Source organism: Chenopodium album, chromosome 25 (assembly GCF_948465745.1).
Source record: "Chenopodium album chromosome 25, dcCheAlbu1.1, whole genome shotgun sequence".
NCBI classification, from domain to species: Eukaryota; Viridiplantae; Streptophyta; class Magnoliopsida; order Caryophyllales; family Amaranthaceae; genus Chenopodium; species Chenopodium album.
This window is the reverse complement of record NC_137858.1, coordinates 13,662,922-13,679,419: the sequence shown is the minus strand read 5'-3', so window position 1 is coordinate 13,679,419 and position 16,498 is coordinate 13,662,922. Positions and strand designations below refer to the sequence as shown.

Below are 16,498 nucleotides of genomic sequence, written 5' to 3'. Positions count from 1 at the left end.
AGGCAATGGGAGGAATCAAGTAAATAGTTAAGAATTAAAATTTAAATAAAAACAAGATGACTAATATGTTGTTCACATTGTTACCTTATGTCTAATGACATACTCATAAGAGATTGTTGTCCATGACTTTTAGAAAAATAACCCAAATTCTATAAAAGGCTCGTTTTCAATTATCAAGGAAATTACAAAGACCCAAATTCTTTTATCGTATGCTTAGGTAAATGTATATACACATCTTTTTTCACTACCTCAACAAAATCTCTCCTTTACTTTAGTAACATGTTTGTTTAGGGGGATAAATGAAGAGGGATAGGGATTTGGGGAAAGGTATATTAAAATCCTATGTTTATTTCTAGGGATTGGGATTAGCGAGAGGGATGGGACAAGGATTAAATCACCTCTTATCCCTCAATTTCTATACCTAAGGGGGGTTGGAATACGAATGGGGGATAGGGATTATAGTTAAAATGACATTTATACCCTTAATGAAGAGAAAAAAAAATAAAGGAGAAAGATAGGGTTAGTAAGGGTATATACTTAACTTTGTTACTTGTTCTACTTTTATCCCTGACTTATACCAAATAAAGAATAAAACTTTATTTGATTCCATTCCATCCAAAATTCTCTATCCTTATCCTATCCTCTTATCCTTCTTATCCGTATCCCACGTACCAAATGCCCCGTAGATCCCCAGAGTAATACTCTTCGTATCCATTTAATTTCACATCCAAAATATAAGAAAAAAAATCTTGATCAAAATCCAATCTTCTCTTGATTGGAAATAGTTTCCTCTTTCAATTATTTTTACCCAAATTCTTATCTGTATTCACTTGCCAAAAACATCTCTTATTCAATTTTCAACAAATGGATATCTTCCATCCTCAATTTCTATGGGATGTGTTTCATGGCATTTCCAATGTAGAACCCTCCCTTCATGCCCTCCATAAGCCCATATCTTAACAAGTTTGCTTCATTCTTATTTACTTTTCCTCCATATTAATTTTTTCTATTATTGGTGATTGTGTTATACAGGGTCACGCAGAATGTTGTGTGCCAATGGTAGTAATTCATTTCGTTAATGTCTGTTATAAGATACCATGTTGAAGTATGCAACACATATGTAAATGCTGTTCACTGTTAAGCTTTACGTTTACGGGTGAAATAATCAAATCCAACTTATCAGGAGATATGTATGAAACCATAATTAAATCCAACTTAGGAGATCTGTATGAATACATGCCTGCATGTACATCATTCTATATTCTCTGAATTCTGTTAAAATTATATCTCTACACAAGGCGTGAAGAAAAGCAATTAACTGGAATAAAAATTCCTCTATACAGGCATATTATGGAGTTGCCCATTTTGACGAGACAAATCCTAGCTAACTTATACATTTACAAAATCAAACAGGCAACTCGAGAAAGACAGCCTGAATTTACATGAGAAATGAAATATCTCAGGCATCAGTTGCAAACTTGCAATTTGCTCTATCCCTAGTTCAACAGCTAAATGCCCCTGCAGAGAAAAGATTTAAGTTATAAATTTTTATTATTAAGAAAAAAACTATAAAAAGTACAATAATGGAAGACAAGCCTCATAAATCATAACAGCAAAAAACAGACAACATATTACTCCGTAGTCCAATTTCTTTGAAAATCCACCGCCTGAGTAACTTATAAAACACCCTGCTGCCTTAGCCAACAAAGAAGCTAAACAAGTTACCCTCTCCTACAGCTAATAACTGCTTAAAGCGACCTGTGAAAATTCATAGGGTAACCTATGCATCTTAACACATCTGAAAGCAGATCTTCTAAAAAGATTCAGTATGGGTATATACAGTGCAGTAATAGCAACAATAGAAAAAACAATATGTTACTGCAAGAAATAATTAATATTTAATTTTGGTAGTACTTGTAATAGTTATTGGTATCAAATCTGAAAAAATATTGGATTAATAGCGCATCTATATTCTAAAGGAACATGTAATAGTGCATTGATATCTACTTAACCATGATCCAATTACGAGGAAAGAACTGGCCAGCAAATCAACCTCTTTTAACGGATCAAATTTCTCGCTGAAACAGGTAGAGGTCCACCTGGGAGGAGGGTTTAAGGGGGATGGAGCCCCTCAAAGTGGAATGAAAAATTTGAAACCCTCCAAAGCAGGAACATGAGAGAGTAACCAGCTGCTCACCTCCTGATCCTCTTTCTGTTGATATCATACTAGTAATATAAGAGTAGCATATAAAGTTCTAAGGTCTAGAATACTGTGTCATTGTTATTGTATACTTTTGAAAACTTTCAGAATAGTATCTTTAATAATGAACCTGCTAATTGACACAATTACCACTCCAGAGACAAACATCAACAGTAACATAGTTAACTACACAGTTTGGGGGTTTCGTACTTTCGTGTTACACAAGTTGCATGACTTCCTGATCCTTTATATAAGAGACCCTTTCCAGCAGTTAGATGACTAAGATCCATATGCAGCTCATTCCCAAGTTGTTTCCACTTTTTTTAAAACCAATTAGCATTATTGTTAGAACCAGACATTTCAACTTATGTGCTTAGTCATTCCCTTTATGATTTACAGTAAATAAAATTCATCTCAATTCATCAAGAGAGCAAAAAAATCAAAGAGAGAGCTTATCTATACCTGACGTTCTGGAAGCTGTAAAATTATGTGTTTGTCCAAACCTCCAACTACAACCTGTCCTCTGGCCTAGAAAGTTTCTTGGACCGAAACTTTGATGATGACTTGATAACATCAATTAAAGTAGCATCCTCGTCTACTTCATCCTGCTCATCTTCCTCATTAGGAGCTTCCTGGTCTGATGAACTAATTCCATCCTCTTCCCCACTTGAACTCTGCTCATCAAATAACTTTTTCCCCTGGAGATTATGCTGCTTGGTTGGTCGGCCTCGACGTCTTAAAGATGCTGCTTCTTTATCTTCAGCACCTGAAAACACATTCCACGTCGTCAAGACCATGGATTAGCAAGTTTTTCAATTCTACGACAGCAGTTCTATTTTACCAATGCAGCTGCAAGCCAACCTCATTAGCATCTTAAAATGCATTAAGAGTTCCATTCTTTCATTTTATTTTATATTAAATTGCTAAAATAACAGAAAGCAGCATCATTCAATTTATCTGGGGGAACAGAAAAAGATTTCAATTAAAGCCCGTCAATATTTCGTACTACAATATTTTCATACTATTATGATATGTATTTATCTAGTCATTGAACTTTTATTTAAATAGAAATTTCCATCGTGCAACATATTGTCAACTTGATATACTTAACTAGTTACGTAACTAACAAGACATAAAAAAGAGGAAAAATCATATTAAAAAAAAAAAAAAAAGAGTACAACAAAAGAAATCGAACAAATAGTGAGTGCAGAAGGGAGAGGGGGAGATGATAGATTTTAGGGTTTAGCTAAAAGAAGTCGACCTAGAACAGGTTGTTTGACTCATTAAATACCATGTTACTTTAGGTTAGGTATTGTGTAAGATTACAATTTGACTATTCGGGAAGGTTAACTAGTCAATTGAAACTTTTCCAGGGTACTTGCCTCGAACGAAATTTCCAGGATAAAAAATCATGGCGAAATGAATCAGCAAACACCAGAAAAACAAGCTATCCAGGTTACATTTTTTCTGGAAACAGTGCGAAAAAACTTATTCAAGTTAATTAAATCCCAAAAATGAAAACAAGCTCGCCAATGGTAAGGGGTAAGATTGAGCATATTTCATCACGCTAGTGCACCCCATACTAGGTTAATGGTATCAATCGTACACTCAATTGATTTGGATTTATGGAAGCTGAGATCTCACATAAAGAGAAGGCTATCAGCAAGCGGCAAAACTAACAATACAATTACACATCCAAATTACACAACCACAAGGATGCAACAGATTCCCAACAGAAAACAAGAAAAAACAACTGAGCAAGATAAACAAAGAAAGTCAGAGCACATACAACGATAGAAGACCAAAATAAATGATAAATCCAAAAATAAAAGGAAAGAAGATGCTAAATCACTGAAACCTGGAAATTTCAATAGACACGACAAAAGAATAGAGAAAGGCCGGATAAAAAGAGTTTTAAGTCAAGGAAATGGAAGAATACTGGTAGACAGGGTTTGCACCCAAGAAACCTCAATACTGAAGATCTAGGAACAATGCATCATCTTGGAAAAAGTAGGCTTATTTGGAAATTACTTGTTTTTTCCATCTAAGCAGGCTTCCTTGTCATAAAAACAGCTCTCTTGCGGTTGAGTGTGTCGCATGATCATTTTTTAAAAATTTGTAAACTTCTTAGTGCTTATCCAGTTAAAATTTGAAAGTAATACTACCAATGAAGTTATTTTCACATAAAATTACAGCTCCTAAGAAGTGAAACAATGTTTGGTTGATCAAGGAAGTAAAATTTCCCAAGGGAAGTTCCACTTGCCTAGAGAAGATAGATAAGCAACTTCATTATGTAATTCCTATGTCAACCAAAGCCACTCCACAATGCCATATTATGTCAACCACAAGCACTTCTAAAGTTCTAACCTTTGTGAGGGACATACTGCGGCAACTAGCTTTCTTTATTAATGTGGGTGATTTGACACAAAAAATTACACACCCTTACTTTTACTGACAGTTCTATGTGGTAGAGTTGTATTTTTTTATCCTTCTCTACACAAGCTGACAAGTCTTATCCATGAATTTCAATTTCAGTAGTCCACATACTTTTAAAAGCACTAGTTCTTTAGCCTTTAAATCTCTTCTTTTGGCCTTTAAGCATCAGTAGTAACCACACCATACAAAGATCTTTCCACTTCAGATCTGGGAATTTTGTATAGCAGTGCAACTATGTTGAACTCCGAAGAAAGGGGAATATACTATATCTATTTCAAGACTTCAAGACCTAACTCTGCCTAAACAACAAAGATCATGTAAAATATAGCTTGTTATAGTAAGCTAAGGTCAGCTCATGTTATAACCTTATTAACTTATTAGTAACATAGTATACGAAGATCTAATTTCTATTCCAACTTGCAACTGAAAATGGTAATTTTATTATAAACCTATCTCAAAAATGAGCCAAGCATTGGTGTCTAAGACAAGGCCGAGCTCAAAATCCCAAATAATCAAGCCTCAATGAGCTTCAGGCGTAAATTTAAATTTTAGCAAACTCAAGGTCAGTTCATCTTGTACTCTGAGAGCAATCCTAGTTATTGCATTTGAAATCGGGTACATTGCAACTAGAATCTCAATTAAATTAAAACATTAAGTCCCTAACTAATGTTTACCAAAGGGCTAAAGAGAGGAATATATCAAATAGTTGTAGTTTAATGGATATCATCCTACATCCTTATAAATATACATAAGTAACAAATATACATAAGTAACATCACAGCCCATTACTCAAGTAAGATATTAGCCAGAGTGTATAGTCTATTTTAAACAGAAAGAAATTTTCAAAACAATGAATAAGATATCACCCAGAAATAATCTTTCAATGTGTAATCTATTTTAAATAAAATAAAAATAAAATAAATAAATAAATAAAAATAAAAAAATAAATGACACAATAAGCACAAAGCATAGCTCTACCTGCAAAACTTTCCATCTTTGCACATTTTTCCTGCAGGGTCTCAACAAACTGATGATAGGGTCGCCAACCACTAGGATCCTCATCTGTTTTTATATTCTCTGTTCGTCCTTGAATGTTTCTTAAGCTACAGAGATCAAATAAGTGACATATTGTATATGTCATTATTAAGGGAATTCATAGATAAGACCACAAAATAGAGCTAATACTTACATGTCAAGGAGATCTGTGGGTGGAAGTTTCTCAGCAAAGGGGATAACAGCACCAACTAAGAAAGACAGCCGCTGAGGTGGATCTGCAAAAGCATAATCTACACCATCCTTCACAATTTTCAGAATCTCCAATCTATGCTTACTTCTGGCAGCACCCACGATTGTTCCTGATAGCTGAACAGCAAGTTCTTTGCAATCAAGAAAGGACTTGTTCGCAGACGATTTATCATCACTTTTAGAAAGTTGGAGCATATGCCGATCATGTGCCTGTCCATTCAATATAAAATTGAGAATAATTGTGTTCAATATTGTGAATCATGTGCTCATAAAAAAGGCAATCTTTCCATTCCACGTTATTTGAAGACTTGTAGCTATATTCATTCCATAATATTCTGTCATTTAAAACATCAATGCACATTTATTTGTCCATTTGAAATACTAAGACACTATCAATTTAAAATTAAATAGACCAATGCGATAACTTATATCTCAATCTTTTTTCAATTGGAAAAAATTGGATTTTGCATTACATAATCCATTTGATCATTATTATTTATCACAAAGGAAAACATAGCCATGCGGAATGTTGTTAGGTTCTTGACAATATGTATTTTCAAAGCATTGACGTAATATAAATTTACTTTTAGATACTCATATTTATTAATAGTCAAAGTTGTGCATAGGCAAATGTGCCATGTCAATATGGTACAAATTAAAAAGGAGCAAGTATCTTCTATAAACTTCTGCATAACCTAAATGACAGTTAATAAGGAATGGAGGCTGCATAAAATCATCTTTATAACATACGATATATAACAGGATATAGCATATTATCCAATCCCATTGTCAAAGCTGCAGATTTCAGCCTAAATTTGCAATATAAGCTACATGAAATTTAAGCAAATGTCTTTTACAGTTCTGCCCATCATATCCCCTTCTACAAAAATTTATTCTTTATTTACATTAAAAGAAAAATATACAACCATGACTCTTTTCTGGAACAAAGTGAAGATTACAAATATATATCATTACAAATAATTCTAAACTCACTCTGCCTGTCAAAATCCATAAGAACAAAGCAATTCAATGATAAAAGGATAATAATATCAATTAGAAACAAATTAACAAAGTCTTACCCTTTTTAGTGCTTCGAGATATATACCAAAGATATTCTCATCTTTTTTCCTTAGAACAGCTATTAGCTGCTTAACCACCTCAGCTATGTTGCTCCCATGCATTACAAAATGAGATATAATCTCGGGAGCAAGGTACTCCTGGATCAAGATTACAAAGACATACTAATATGAACAGCCTTTTTCCAAGTGAAAGATACTGTGTGAACTGATAAATAATAGGTGTGGAATACAATATCAAGCAGCATACTAAGGAGCTGAGCAAGTTCTATAAAATTTATAAGTCTTTACCATGGAAACCACATCGCTAGTAACCAACTTCCCAGCAGCAATAACAACAGCATCTCGAGTTGTCTCTTCCACATACTCTCTGTTAACATCTTCATCTTCAGTCTCATCTGCAAGAAACACTAGGTTAGGAAATTTGATTCTCACAAGTCAATGTTTGGAACCAAGATCATACTACCTTATAACCCCTACCCTCTGGTGAGGCCCCTATAGAGGGTTAACTGGTTAAGTAAATAAGGGCTCAAATATGTACTCTTAGATTGCAAAAAGACTCTTAGATTTCGTTAGAATGGGTTAGAGACATGTTCATATGATGAGATGTTGGATGCTCACAGAAAGAGGGAAATTTTGCATAACGAAGAGGATATTTCTACTGAACTTGATAGCCTACTACTCCCTCTGTCCCTTAATACAAAGCCTCATTTCCTTTTTGGGTAAACCAAAATACAATGCCTCTTTCTATTTAGAGGTTGTATTTTTTGACATTATTACCCTCTTTTTAATGAGCTGTCATCTTTTTTCCATTACTTTTTTGTACTTTTAACATCAATTTCCAACACTTTCTCTCTCTATCTATTCAATTACTCCCACCTACTTTTTCTTTCTCTCCATCTCTCTCTAACCCCACATGCATATATGTACTTGTAATCATTAGTTTTAAAAAATTTACAACTTTCTTAAATTCCCGCGTAAAAACCAAAAGAGTCTTTGTATTAAGGGACGGAGGGAGTACTTCATAACAAGGAAGAGGCAGAATTTATGAGTCTTTTGAATTTTATTTTATTTTACCTATTGTTATTTCAGAATTGACCCCAATGCTACCTGTTTTAAGCCACATTTTGGTACAACAAACAAGTATGGTAATGCAATCTGCTACCTACTTCTCTGATGCTAGTCTATAAGTGTAAAACACTAATAAAGTCCATAAAGACAGCAACTCAATAGGTAGAAAACAGTGTAGTCCCAATTGAAAATTGACAGTTTATAATTGCTTATACAATGTAGTAAACTGATAACTCTTTGATATAATGTATACAGCATGAATTCTTTATCGCTTTTGGGTTTCGGCCTGTCGATGTTTGATTGTGACATATATGCAAAGAACCAAAAGTTTCAGATTTTTTTTCAAATATAGGAGATCCAAATCCAAAATCTGACATGGTATCCAATATGTCAGATTTCCAAAGAATTTGGATTACATATGGATCAGGTGTTCAGATTTTCAGATAGTTTTGGTCAGTCCTAATATTGTGTTGCATTGAATATCCAACTTCCGCTTTGATGTTTAATTTTGCTTTTGGGTCAAACAGTAAAATTAGAGGAAACAATTCAATGAGTTATCATGATATTATGTCCCACTAGGGGAGCTTAGAGGGTGGTTTTTCCTCCCCCTCCCCCCTTCAAAGTTTCTGGACAGTTGTGATTGGCTAGGCTATCTCTGCAGATAGGAGGTCCAGCCCAAGGCCCATAATTGTACCAACACAAATTTGCACTGGGTATGTAAATTTACACAGGTTATGTTTCTAGTATGTCATTAGATCAAATCACTAATTTATCAAACCGCTAGATATTGGTGACTAGTTAAGGAGTCAGAAAAGAACTTACTTGATACATCAAGCTGCTGTTCACAAAGTTTCCAAAATTTCTCAAGAGTAGACAGCTGTGGTTGAAATCCCAGATTTTCCAGGGCTGTAGCAGAGAATCTAGATTTTCTGAATAAGCACCAGAGCTCAGCAAGTATTGTACAAACCTAATTGATGGGATCAAGTGAAACAATAGTTTTGGCGTTAATAAACTACATGGGGAAAAAAGTTTTGGGATAGCTAATCAATTAGAAGCAAAAACAAGAAGAATTTTACTCTGCAAGCAAGCTGATTTCCTAGCTTCATCTCGGCTCCAACTTGAGAGGGCAGAAGAATATACTCTAGTTGCTTCAATAAAGTAGCACGCTTAGAGAGTAAAGACTTAACAGACGCCTCATTAACAGATTCAGAGCTCACAACAGAGTAGAGACACCAATTTATGTGAAGAAACATATTAAGCAGCAGAAAACAGTTCACCTGTGAACATTGATGGAACAGATTCAATAAATACCACAAAATAAGTAATTTGACATAAATTGCTCATTTGAGCTTTAATACACACCTCCTCATCTACATTTCTGAAATTATCAAGCATGGAGGCAAACTCTTCATATAAGTTATCAATAGTAACAGATCTCGACAATTGAAGCTCGTAAAGCCTTTTTAAGTTCACAAGAAGAGGATATTCATCATCACCATCCTGTTGGGGAGACAAATGGAGAGGAGGAAAGGGAAAAAAAATCAGACTGCAGTTTTTATATCCAAAACAGGAAAACTAATATTTAGAATGAGAATACCTCCACTTCTTTCATAGCAGTCTTGAGTTTTTCCACAAGCTCGTCTTCAAGTTCCTTTAGTTTATTGTTTGCAAATTCTTGCAGCTCTCCCTTACTCTCCATTGAACAAAAGTTCATAGCCTTAATGCAAGACCTAAGTGTGTCTTTATCTCCATGTTTAAAAAATGCCTCCTTCAACAGCTGAAGTACAGTCTTGAAATTCTAGATGACAAGACAAGTACAATGTCTTTTCAAGAACTAAAATTTCCTTCAAGTAGCATAACTTAACAAAAGAGAGCATATCACTAACCTGTTCCTGTCTCTTCAGAGAATAAAGCTCAAGATTCATATACAGAACGATTTCAATTAACGATGGGGCTTTTGCCTTGTCCACCACGTATTTCCGCAGAAGCTGGGGGTAGTTTTTCATCATAACTACAGTTACTTCCCGCTTACTGGTTTCAAATACTTCCTGAAACATACAGAAATATGTACTGACAAAAGAAGAATAGAGCCAAGAAAGCTAGTTTCTTTAATAAAAGATTAACTGGAAGCTTCTATACAGAATGGAAAACCTTTTGAGCCTTGGTATAGTATTGTTTCCGATTATCAGTCGCAGGCACAATCCTCTCCCCAACAGCCTTCTTGACAGATGCACAAAGGAGCCGGATCAAATTTGTTGCATCAATTTCAGTAAGCTCAATTGACGGATTTTCATCCAACAGTGCGGAAATTATGCACTTCCAATCCTATGAAAGACATATCAGATAAATTGTTTACCTTATCCATTAGAATATAGAAATGGCATTTAAGTGGTAATAAGGTACAACTTTGAAAAACACACTGATCCACAAATTCAGACTTTCATCTCTTACTTTCATGGCCGGCATGTACTCCCAGACATCATCAATGACATAAGTTATTAGAATAGGATCACTTGAGAATTCTCTCAGTATTTGTAACATTCTACTAAGAGTAACCAGAGAAGACTCGCTATCTGCATCAATATACCATGAAAAGAATAAACAAGAATGTTTCAACATAAAGTAAAACCCAAACTGAATAAAATGAATAAGAGAAAACCTTTTGGATGAGACTGCGAACTGTTAAATTTTTGCGCAATCAAGTGATCGTAGACCAGCTCCCCTATAGCACGCCTTATTTCTGGGGGCTCAACAACAAGCAGATCATACAAAGGACCCAAGTGATCGTCCAGTAAAAGCTGATGCCTGGAAGGTCATACAAGATACGTCACAAGCACAAGCAATTACAAGCTAAATTAAAGGGTGATATTCTAATTGAAGAAATGAATACCTCAGCAATTGTTTAACAAGTCCTATGGCACACACAGCCACAGAGACATCAATGTCATCAGCCAATTCAATCATCCTATTGGAGAATCTTTGGGTGAAGAGATCCAGGGATGGAACATTATCATCCACTTCATACAGGCTTTGCAATGCAATAACAGAAGCTTTCCTCACACCAGCACTCTTCATACATGAAAGCCAAAGAAATTGAAGAAGATAAAAGGAAGTCGAGTAAGACCTTGAGATAGAATACAAAGCAAAATTTCGACTTAATTTGTCTCTCAGCCACACTTATAAACAATTCTCCCTCCGTTCTTTTTTATTTATTAAATGTTCTGTTTTGAGCATTACCCTTTGGGATTTCTTCCAAATAGAACCCAAAGAGAAATCTCTTTTTTACGTTTCTTTATATAAAATACACAATATAATAACTTAATCTCTACTTTTCCAGTTAAAAATGTGCCCATCGTCAATTTTAAATTCATCCAATATTTCTGTTGCATCACCTAAGGCTCCCATTTTTTTAATCATCATAAAAGTAAATCTGTCATTTTCAAATACTATTATAAACAATTTCCACTTTGATTATTCCTAATCACCATGCACATAAAGAATAAAAGGAACGAAGAGAGTTAAAATATAAATAGATTGAAAGCACCTTGTCATTCAACGTCCATCCAAGATACTTCAGATATCTATCCTGCAGGAACAGTGACGGATACGACAAGATCCAAACACCCAAAGACTGTATGCAGAACACTCGGATATTGGGATCAATGTCACGATATCGATGCATAAATAGCCTACAAAAAGAAGTAAGCATGTCAATATAACCATATATGAGCTTGAGGATATAAACATAAACCAAAAACCAGATTCAATAATCTCAGCATCTATTCATCTTGAACCTGGAGACCATCTGACACTGCAATCAGCAGATGATTTGTCTAAAACTCTAACTCACTACTCCTTTTTGTTTTTAATAAACCAAAATCCAGAAAAAAAAAAAAAAAAAAAAAAAAAAAAAAAAAAAAAACCCGAACAAACACTTGGAGATCCATATAAAAAATGTAAGATCCAAAAACTGCCAGTACTATTTCTACCACTGGTGATTTGGCGGTATCAGCCTAAATTCAAGTGCATGGCTATAGAACAATAACTGACAAAGGGATGCGAAAAAGAACAAAGAGAAAAGTCGACAGAATGGGAGCACCTCCCACAGAGGTGACACAGCACAAAGCATAGGCTGGTGATGGCCATTGAGGTCAACAATTTAAAAGAAAAAAATATAAGAGTTACAAGTCAACCCTCCACAATCTTATTAGAGTTGGACTGAAAAAACATTCAGGTGTGCACACTTAGACTCCAAGCTCTGCTTTGTAAGTCTTCGGCAACATCTGAGTGTATTAAAGTTTGACATTATATCAGGCAAGCACCACATATATTAGAACAAAGTTGTTTTAACAAGTTTGTAAGCCTGAAAATGATATAAATGTAACGTCTAGAGTTCAATTTCGAGCTGTATAGAGTGAATTTTATCTTATAAATTAGGATTAATAATAGGAATCAGCATATCCAATCAAAAAAAATCCAAAATTTTGCATTATCATAAACCCTGACTATCAAATTTAAATTCTTCAAAATTATTTGATGTCCATATTATTACGGTGGTTGTGCTTGTGCACCAGCACTGAGAAAAAGAGCTAGAATAATACTCAAGAATCCTACCCTTTGAATATCTTGTCCATCATCTCTTCTATTGCAGTTATTTTTTCATGTGTAGTCAGCAATCTCTTATTGAGAGATTCGGCTCGAGGGCCTTCTGCTCTTTTCTTGTGTTCAGCATTTAGCTGCCTCTGAGTGGTTTCACGCTGTGATCCAAGCATTTTCGCAATGGTGATGAATGATGTGACAAGCTGAAGGCCAACCAAAGAAGCGACTTGGCGATAAATTCGAGGCGGGGTACTAAAAACAAAAGATAAGCAAGTTAGCGAAATAAAGTGTGGCTACAGTCTGTCAAACAACACAAATCAGTCTTAATATAACTGACCATGATAGAGCAATCACATAATCTGTACACTTTTCAAACAAAACACCATCGAATAATGGTCCACTCTGACATTCAATGATCAAATTGTCCCAAAAGTAAACAAGGTTATCTTTTAAGTTGTTGAAGTCCTTTCTTTTTGAGCTTTGGTAATCCTCAACTTCACCCTGAAAAAAAAAACAAAGAATTGTACTTACAGATCATTGGACTATTCAAACTTCAAAGGTAAAAATAAAGATTAATAAAGATTGATTCTTAGATCTTGATTTTGAGAAATAATGTGCTTAATTCTGAAAAACAGAGAGCTTGATTCTTACACTCAATTCTGAAAAACAATGAGCTTAATTCTTAAACTTATTTCAGAAAAACAAAGAGCTTGATTCTTAAATTTCTAGAAAATAATCTTGGTAAAAGCTAAATAGACTATAACAGTTACAAATTGAGGATACCTTTCTCGCAAGATTGACCAAATCAAGCACTACATTGTCAACATCAGTCTCCTCAAACGGGTCACCTTCTATGCAATACTTTGCACCACATGACTGCAAAATAAAGAGCGTATTAAGCTTATCTTAACAGCAACAAAGATATAGGGTATCAGCAACTTTCTTCCCCACCAAAATTAGATGTACAACTAATGTAGCTTGTGAATGTTCTCTGATTAGCCAAAGTGGGTACAACTAACTGCTATCTTCCAAATGACTGTGGATTTATTTAATTACCTCAAACAACATATTCAAAAGGTCTTGAGTTGCTGGTTTAGGATCCTTTTCATAGCGCTCAACCCAAATCTTGACCACTGGAGGTATATTTTTCCTGTTCCCTTTGATGGCCTCTGCACGTAACAATTATACCATAAATCATACACGGGAAAAATTATTGTTGAAACAAATTTTCTAACAAAACGGTCACATAGACTGACATAAGCACAATTTTCTACCACCCCATCGAAGCCAAGACCTTTTCAACAAGAGCGATTGAATTAATAAGCACCATATTCCTATGATAACTATGGGAGGTTGTTATATACACCCGGGTGTACCGTACACCCATGAGTATTTGTTCTCATTTTGATGATTGAATTTCATTTTATCACCAAATGAAGAGCAAAAACTAACCCTAGATTAGTTGGGTGTACTGTACACCCAGATGTATATAACAAATTCTAGATAACTATACATGGACCACAAGTCAATATGCAAATAGGCCAATGTTTTCCTTGATTACACGAGGACAGCGTACTCCTTGATACTTTAACACTTCATTTCTTGTCATTTTAGATTGACACATCCCCTTTACTTTTAAGTGGCAACAGAGATGAAAATAAGTTCCTCGTCATATCAAAACCCATGTCAAATAACTCAAATTCTTTAACCTCAACCTCAGCTCCTCGAATCCTCATAGAGGTCAATTATTTCATTTGGCATGGGTGAACAGTGTTCGAAACAAAGCATCAAGAAATACTTTGCAGCATATTACCTATCAAATAATGGTCCACTCTAACTAAAGCTAAGCATTATAAAAATAATCAAATCGCAACACTAAACTGAGAAAAACTGCAAACAACAACAAAAAATAAAGTCCAAAACAGCATTACGGATAAGAGATCATTTATCGCATTAATAGTCCGAAATAGCAAACTAAACCTAAATCAATACAATTCTAACAAATATATCCCAATTATCAGTACAACACCACAAAAATCGAAAATCAAAACCCTAAATCGAATCAAACTCACCAATCAAGCTAATCTCTTCAAAATTAACACTGGTAGAAGCCTCAACAGCGCGATTCCGCTTAGCTTTAGGGCGAACCTCCTCAAAATCGTCGAAAGAATCATCAACATCAGGATCAGTCGGACTTTGCTCAACAACAGGTTCTCGATTCAACTTCCCAGCCCTAGTTCGTTTCTGCAAAAATCCAATCCACCATTTCAGAAATCATTCAACAAAGAAGAGAGAGAAAGTGAGTGAGAGAGAAAGTGAGTGAGAGAGAGAGGAAGTGATGAACTGACCGAGCGACGAACTGATGCTTCGGAAGTGGCTGCGGCGGCGGCAGCGTCGTCCATGGATGAAGTGGTGGTTGTTTCGCCGGAATTACGGTTGAAGGAAGACGAAGGAGGAGAGAGAATGAGAGAGAGAGTGGTGTGGCGCTTAATTTAGAGGTGTGTGAAACTTGCTCTGCAATTTTTGTGAAATCGGAAAGTTGCTAGTGTTGCAGTTTTTTTAACACTGAATTAGCTCCCGCCATTTCTTATTTTCAACGAGCAATGCCTAACTAGTAAAAAGTAACTAGTCTTTAGCCTGTGCAACAATGTAATCTCGTACCAATGATGATTGGAATTACACTCGGCAGGGGAATTATGCTCAATCCCCAACAACAACAATTGGAAGGGATTGTAACCAAACCACCCAAAACTGATCCGTACCCGGATTAGCCCAAAAGGTGAACTAAAGGGTCCGTTCAGTATCGTTATGGGAGGTGATAGAAAAAAATTGGTTTCTGAAGCTATTAATCAAAAGTAAGTCGGATGAATTTCATTGGCGCCAAACAATCTTATTACTAAAATAATATTAAACATTACTAATAAACGCACCATTTTGTTACTAAAGATAATAACGTCATTAATGAAAATAGATTTTTTTTTTTTAAATAACAATTGAATAATACTTCATTGACGATATTTTACAAACTCCAAATCAAAAAATCATTATAAAAAAACAATGAAATTATTTTTAATGATCTTTCTAAAGATATCGCTATCGATATATTTTCAAAAATGTTATAAAGTTAGACATTTTTAATCTTACTATTGTTTGTGATTTATTTTTACTTTTTATTTTTTTTTCCTTTTATTTTTTTCTAGGAAGACAAGTGTTAGAAATTAGTCGTTACTGTTATTAAGAATATTTCAAACATACCAAAAAGTACAAATTATATTTTTATTACATACTACGGCTCTATATACTTCATCTTAAAAAATTAATATTCAGTAAAAATAATTTTAGTTCAGTAAAGATAAATTCAGTTCAACAAAAATAATTTCAGTTCAATAAAAAAATTTCAGTTCAGTAAAAATCAGTAAACTCAAAGAAGAAATATAATAGAAAATCAATAAAAATAATTTCAGTTCAGCAAACAAAATTTTAGTTCAGTACAATTAATTTCAGTTCAGTAAAAATAATTTCAGTTCAGCAAAAATAAGCTGAAATGAACGGGGCCTATGTACATATAAAGTAACCATACTAAAATAAATAGGTGTTGGCCTTGATACAATTATACAATTATCAAGTATTGTACGGATTAATTCATACATTGGAAGGTTTGATTCATTCGTTGAAAGGTATCAGCTAATTGAGAGTTGAAATAAAATCACAAAAGATTATGTGTTCGTTAATAGTCGTAAGGCCCTGTTTACCTCTTAAAACCCATAATATTCAGTAAAAATAATTTCAGTTTACTAAAAATAATTTAATTTTAGTAAAAATAAGTTCTGTTCAATATAAAAAATTTCAATTCAGTAAAAATCAGTAACTA

General features: G+C 34.3%; 1 protein-coding gene across 2 annotated transcripts; it reads right to left on the bottom strand.

Annotated features, from left to right (window-relative positions):
* Positions 1–1,187: 1,187 nt before the first annotated feature.
* On the bottom strand, positions 1,188–15,208 carry LOC145613473 (sister-chromatid cohesion protein 3-like). 2 transcript variants are annotated; one of them, XM_081668586.1, is made up of 22 exons: positions 14,976–15,208; positions 14,700–14,871; positions 13,684–13,796; positions 13,411–13,503; positions 12,965–13,128; positions 12,643–12,879; positions 11,573–11,717; positions 10,919–11,097; positions 10,688–10,833; positions 10,480–10,601; positions 10,180–10,353; positions 9,915–10,076; positions 9,626–9,826; positions 9,391–9,528; positions 9,105–9,305; positions 8,851–8,995; positions 7,249–7,355; positions 6,961–7,098; positions 5,826–6,091; positions 5,615–5,739; positions 2,663–2,966; positions 1,188–1,518 (listed from the first exon to the last, which is right to left on the bottom strand). In XM_081668586.1, exons 1-21 carry the CDS (start codon positions 15,027–15,029, stop codon positions 2,710–2,712), a joined length of 3,339 nt encoding a protein of 1,112 aa, XP_081524712.1. In that variant the 5' UTR covers positions 15,030–15,208; the 3' UTR covers positions 1,188–1,518; positions 2,663–2,709. The 2 variants fall into 2 exon arrangements, with proteins under 2 accessions (XP_081524712.1, XP_081524713.1); XM_081668587.1 differs by lacking the exon at positions 1,188–1,518 and adding an exon at positions 1,534–2,212.
* Between the last annotated feature and the right edge of the window lie 1,290 nt (positions 15,209–16,498).

Coding starts and splice junctions, on each gene's coding strand:
- LOC145613473 (XM_081668586.1), bottom strand. CDS start 15,029: ATGGACGACGCTGCCGCCGCCGCAGCCACTTCCGAAGCATCAGTTCGT. Junction 9,529..9,625: donor CTGCTATGAAAGAAGTGGAG/GTATTCTCATTC, acceptor TCTCCCCAACAG/GATGGTGATGATGAATATCC. Junction 7,356..8,850: donor ACAGCAGCTTGATGTATCAA/GTAAGTTCTTTT, acceptor TGTTTCTTGCAG/ATGAGACTGAAGATGAAGAT.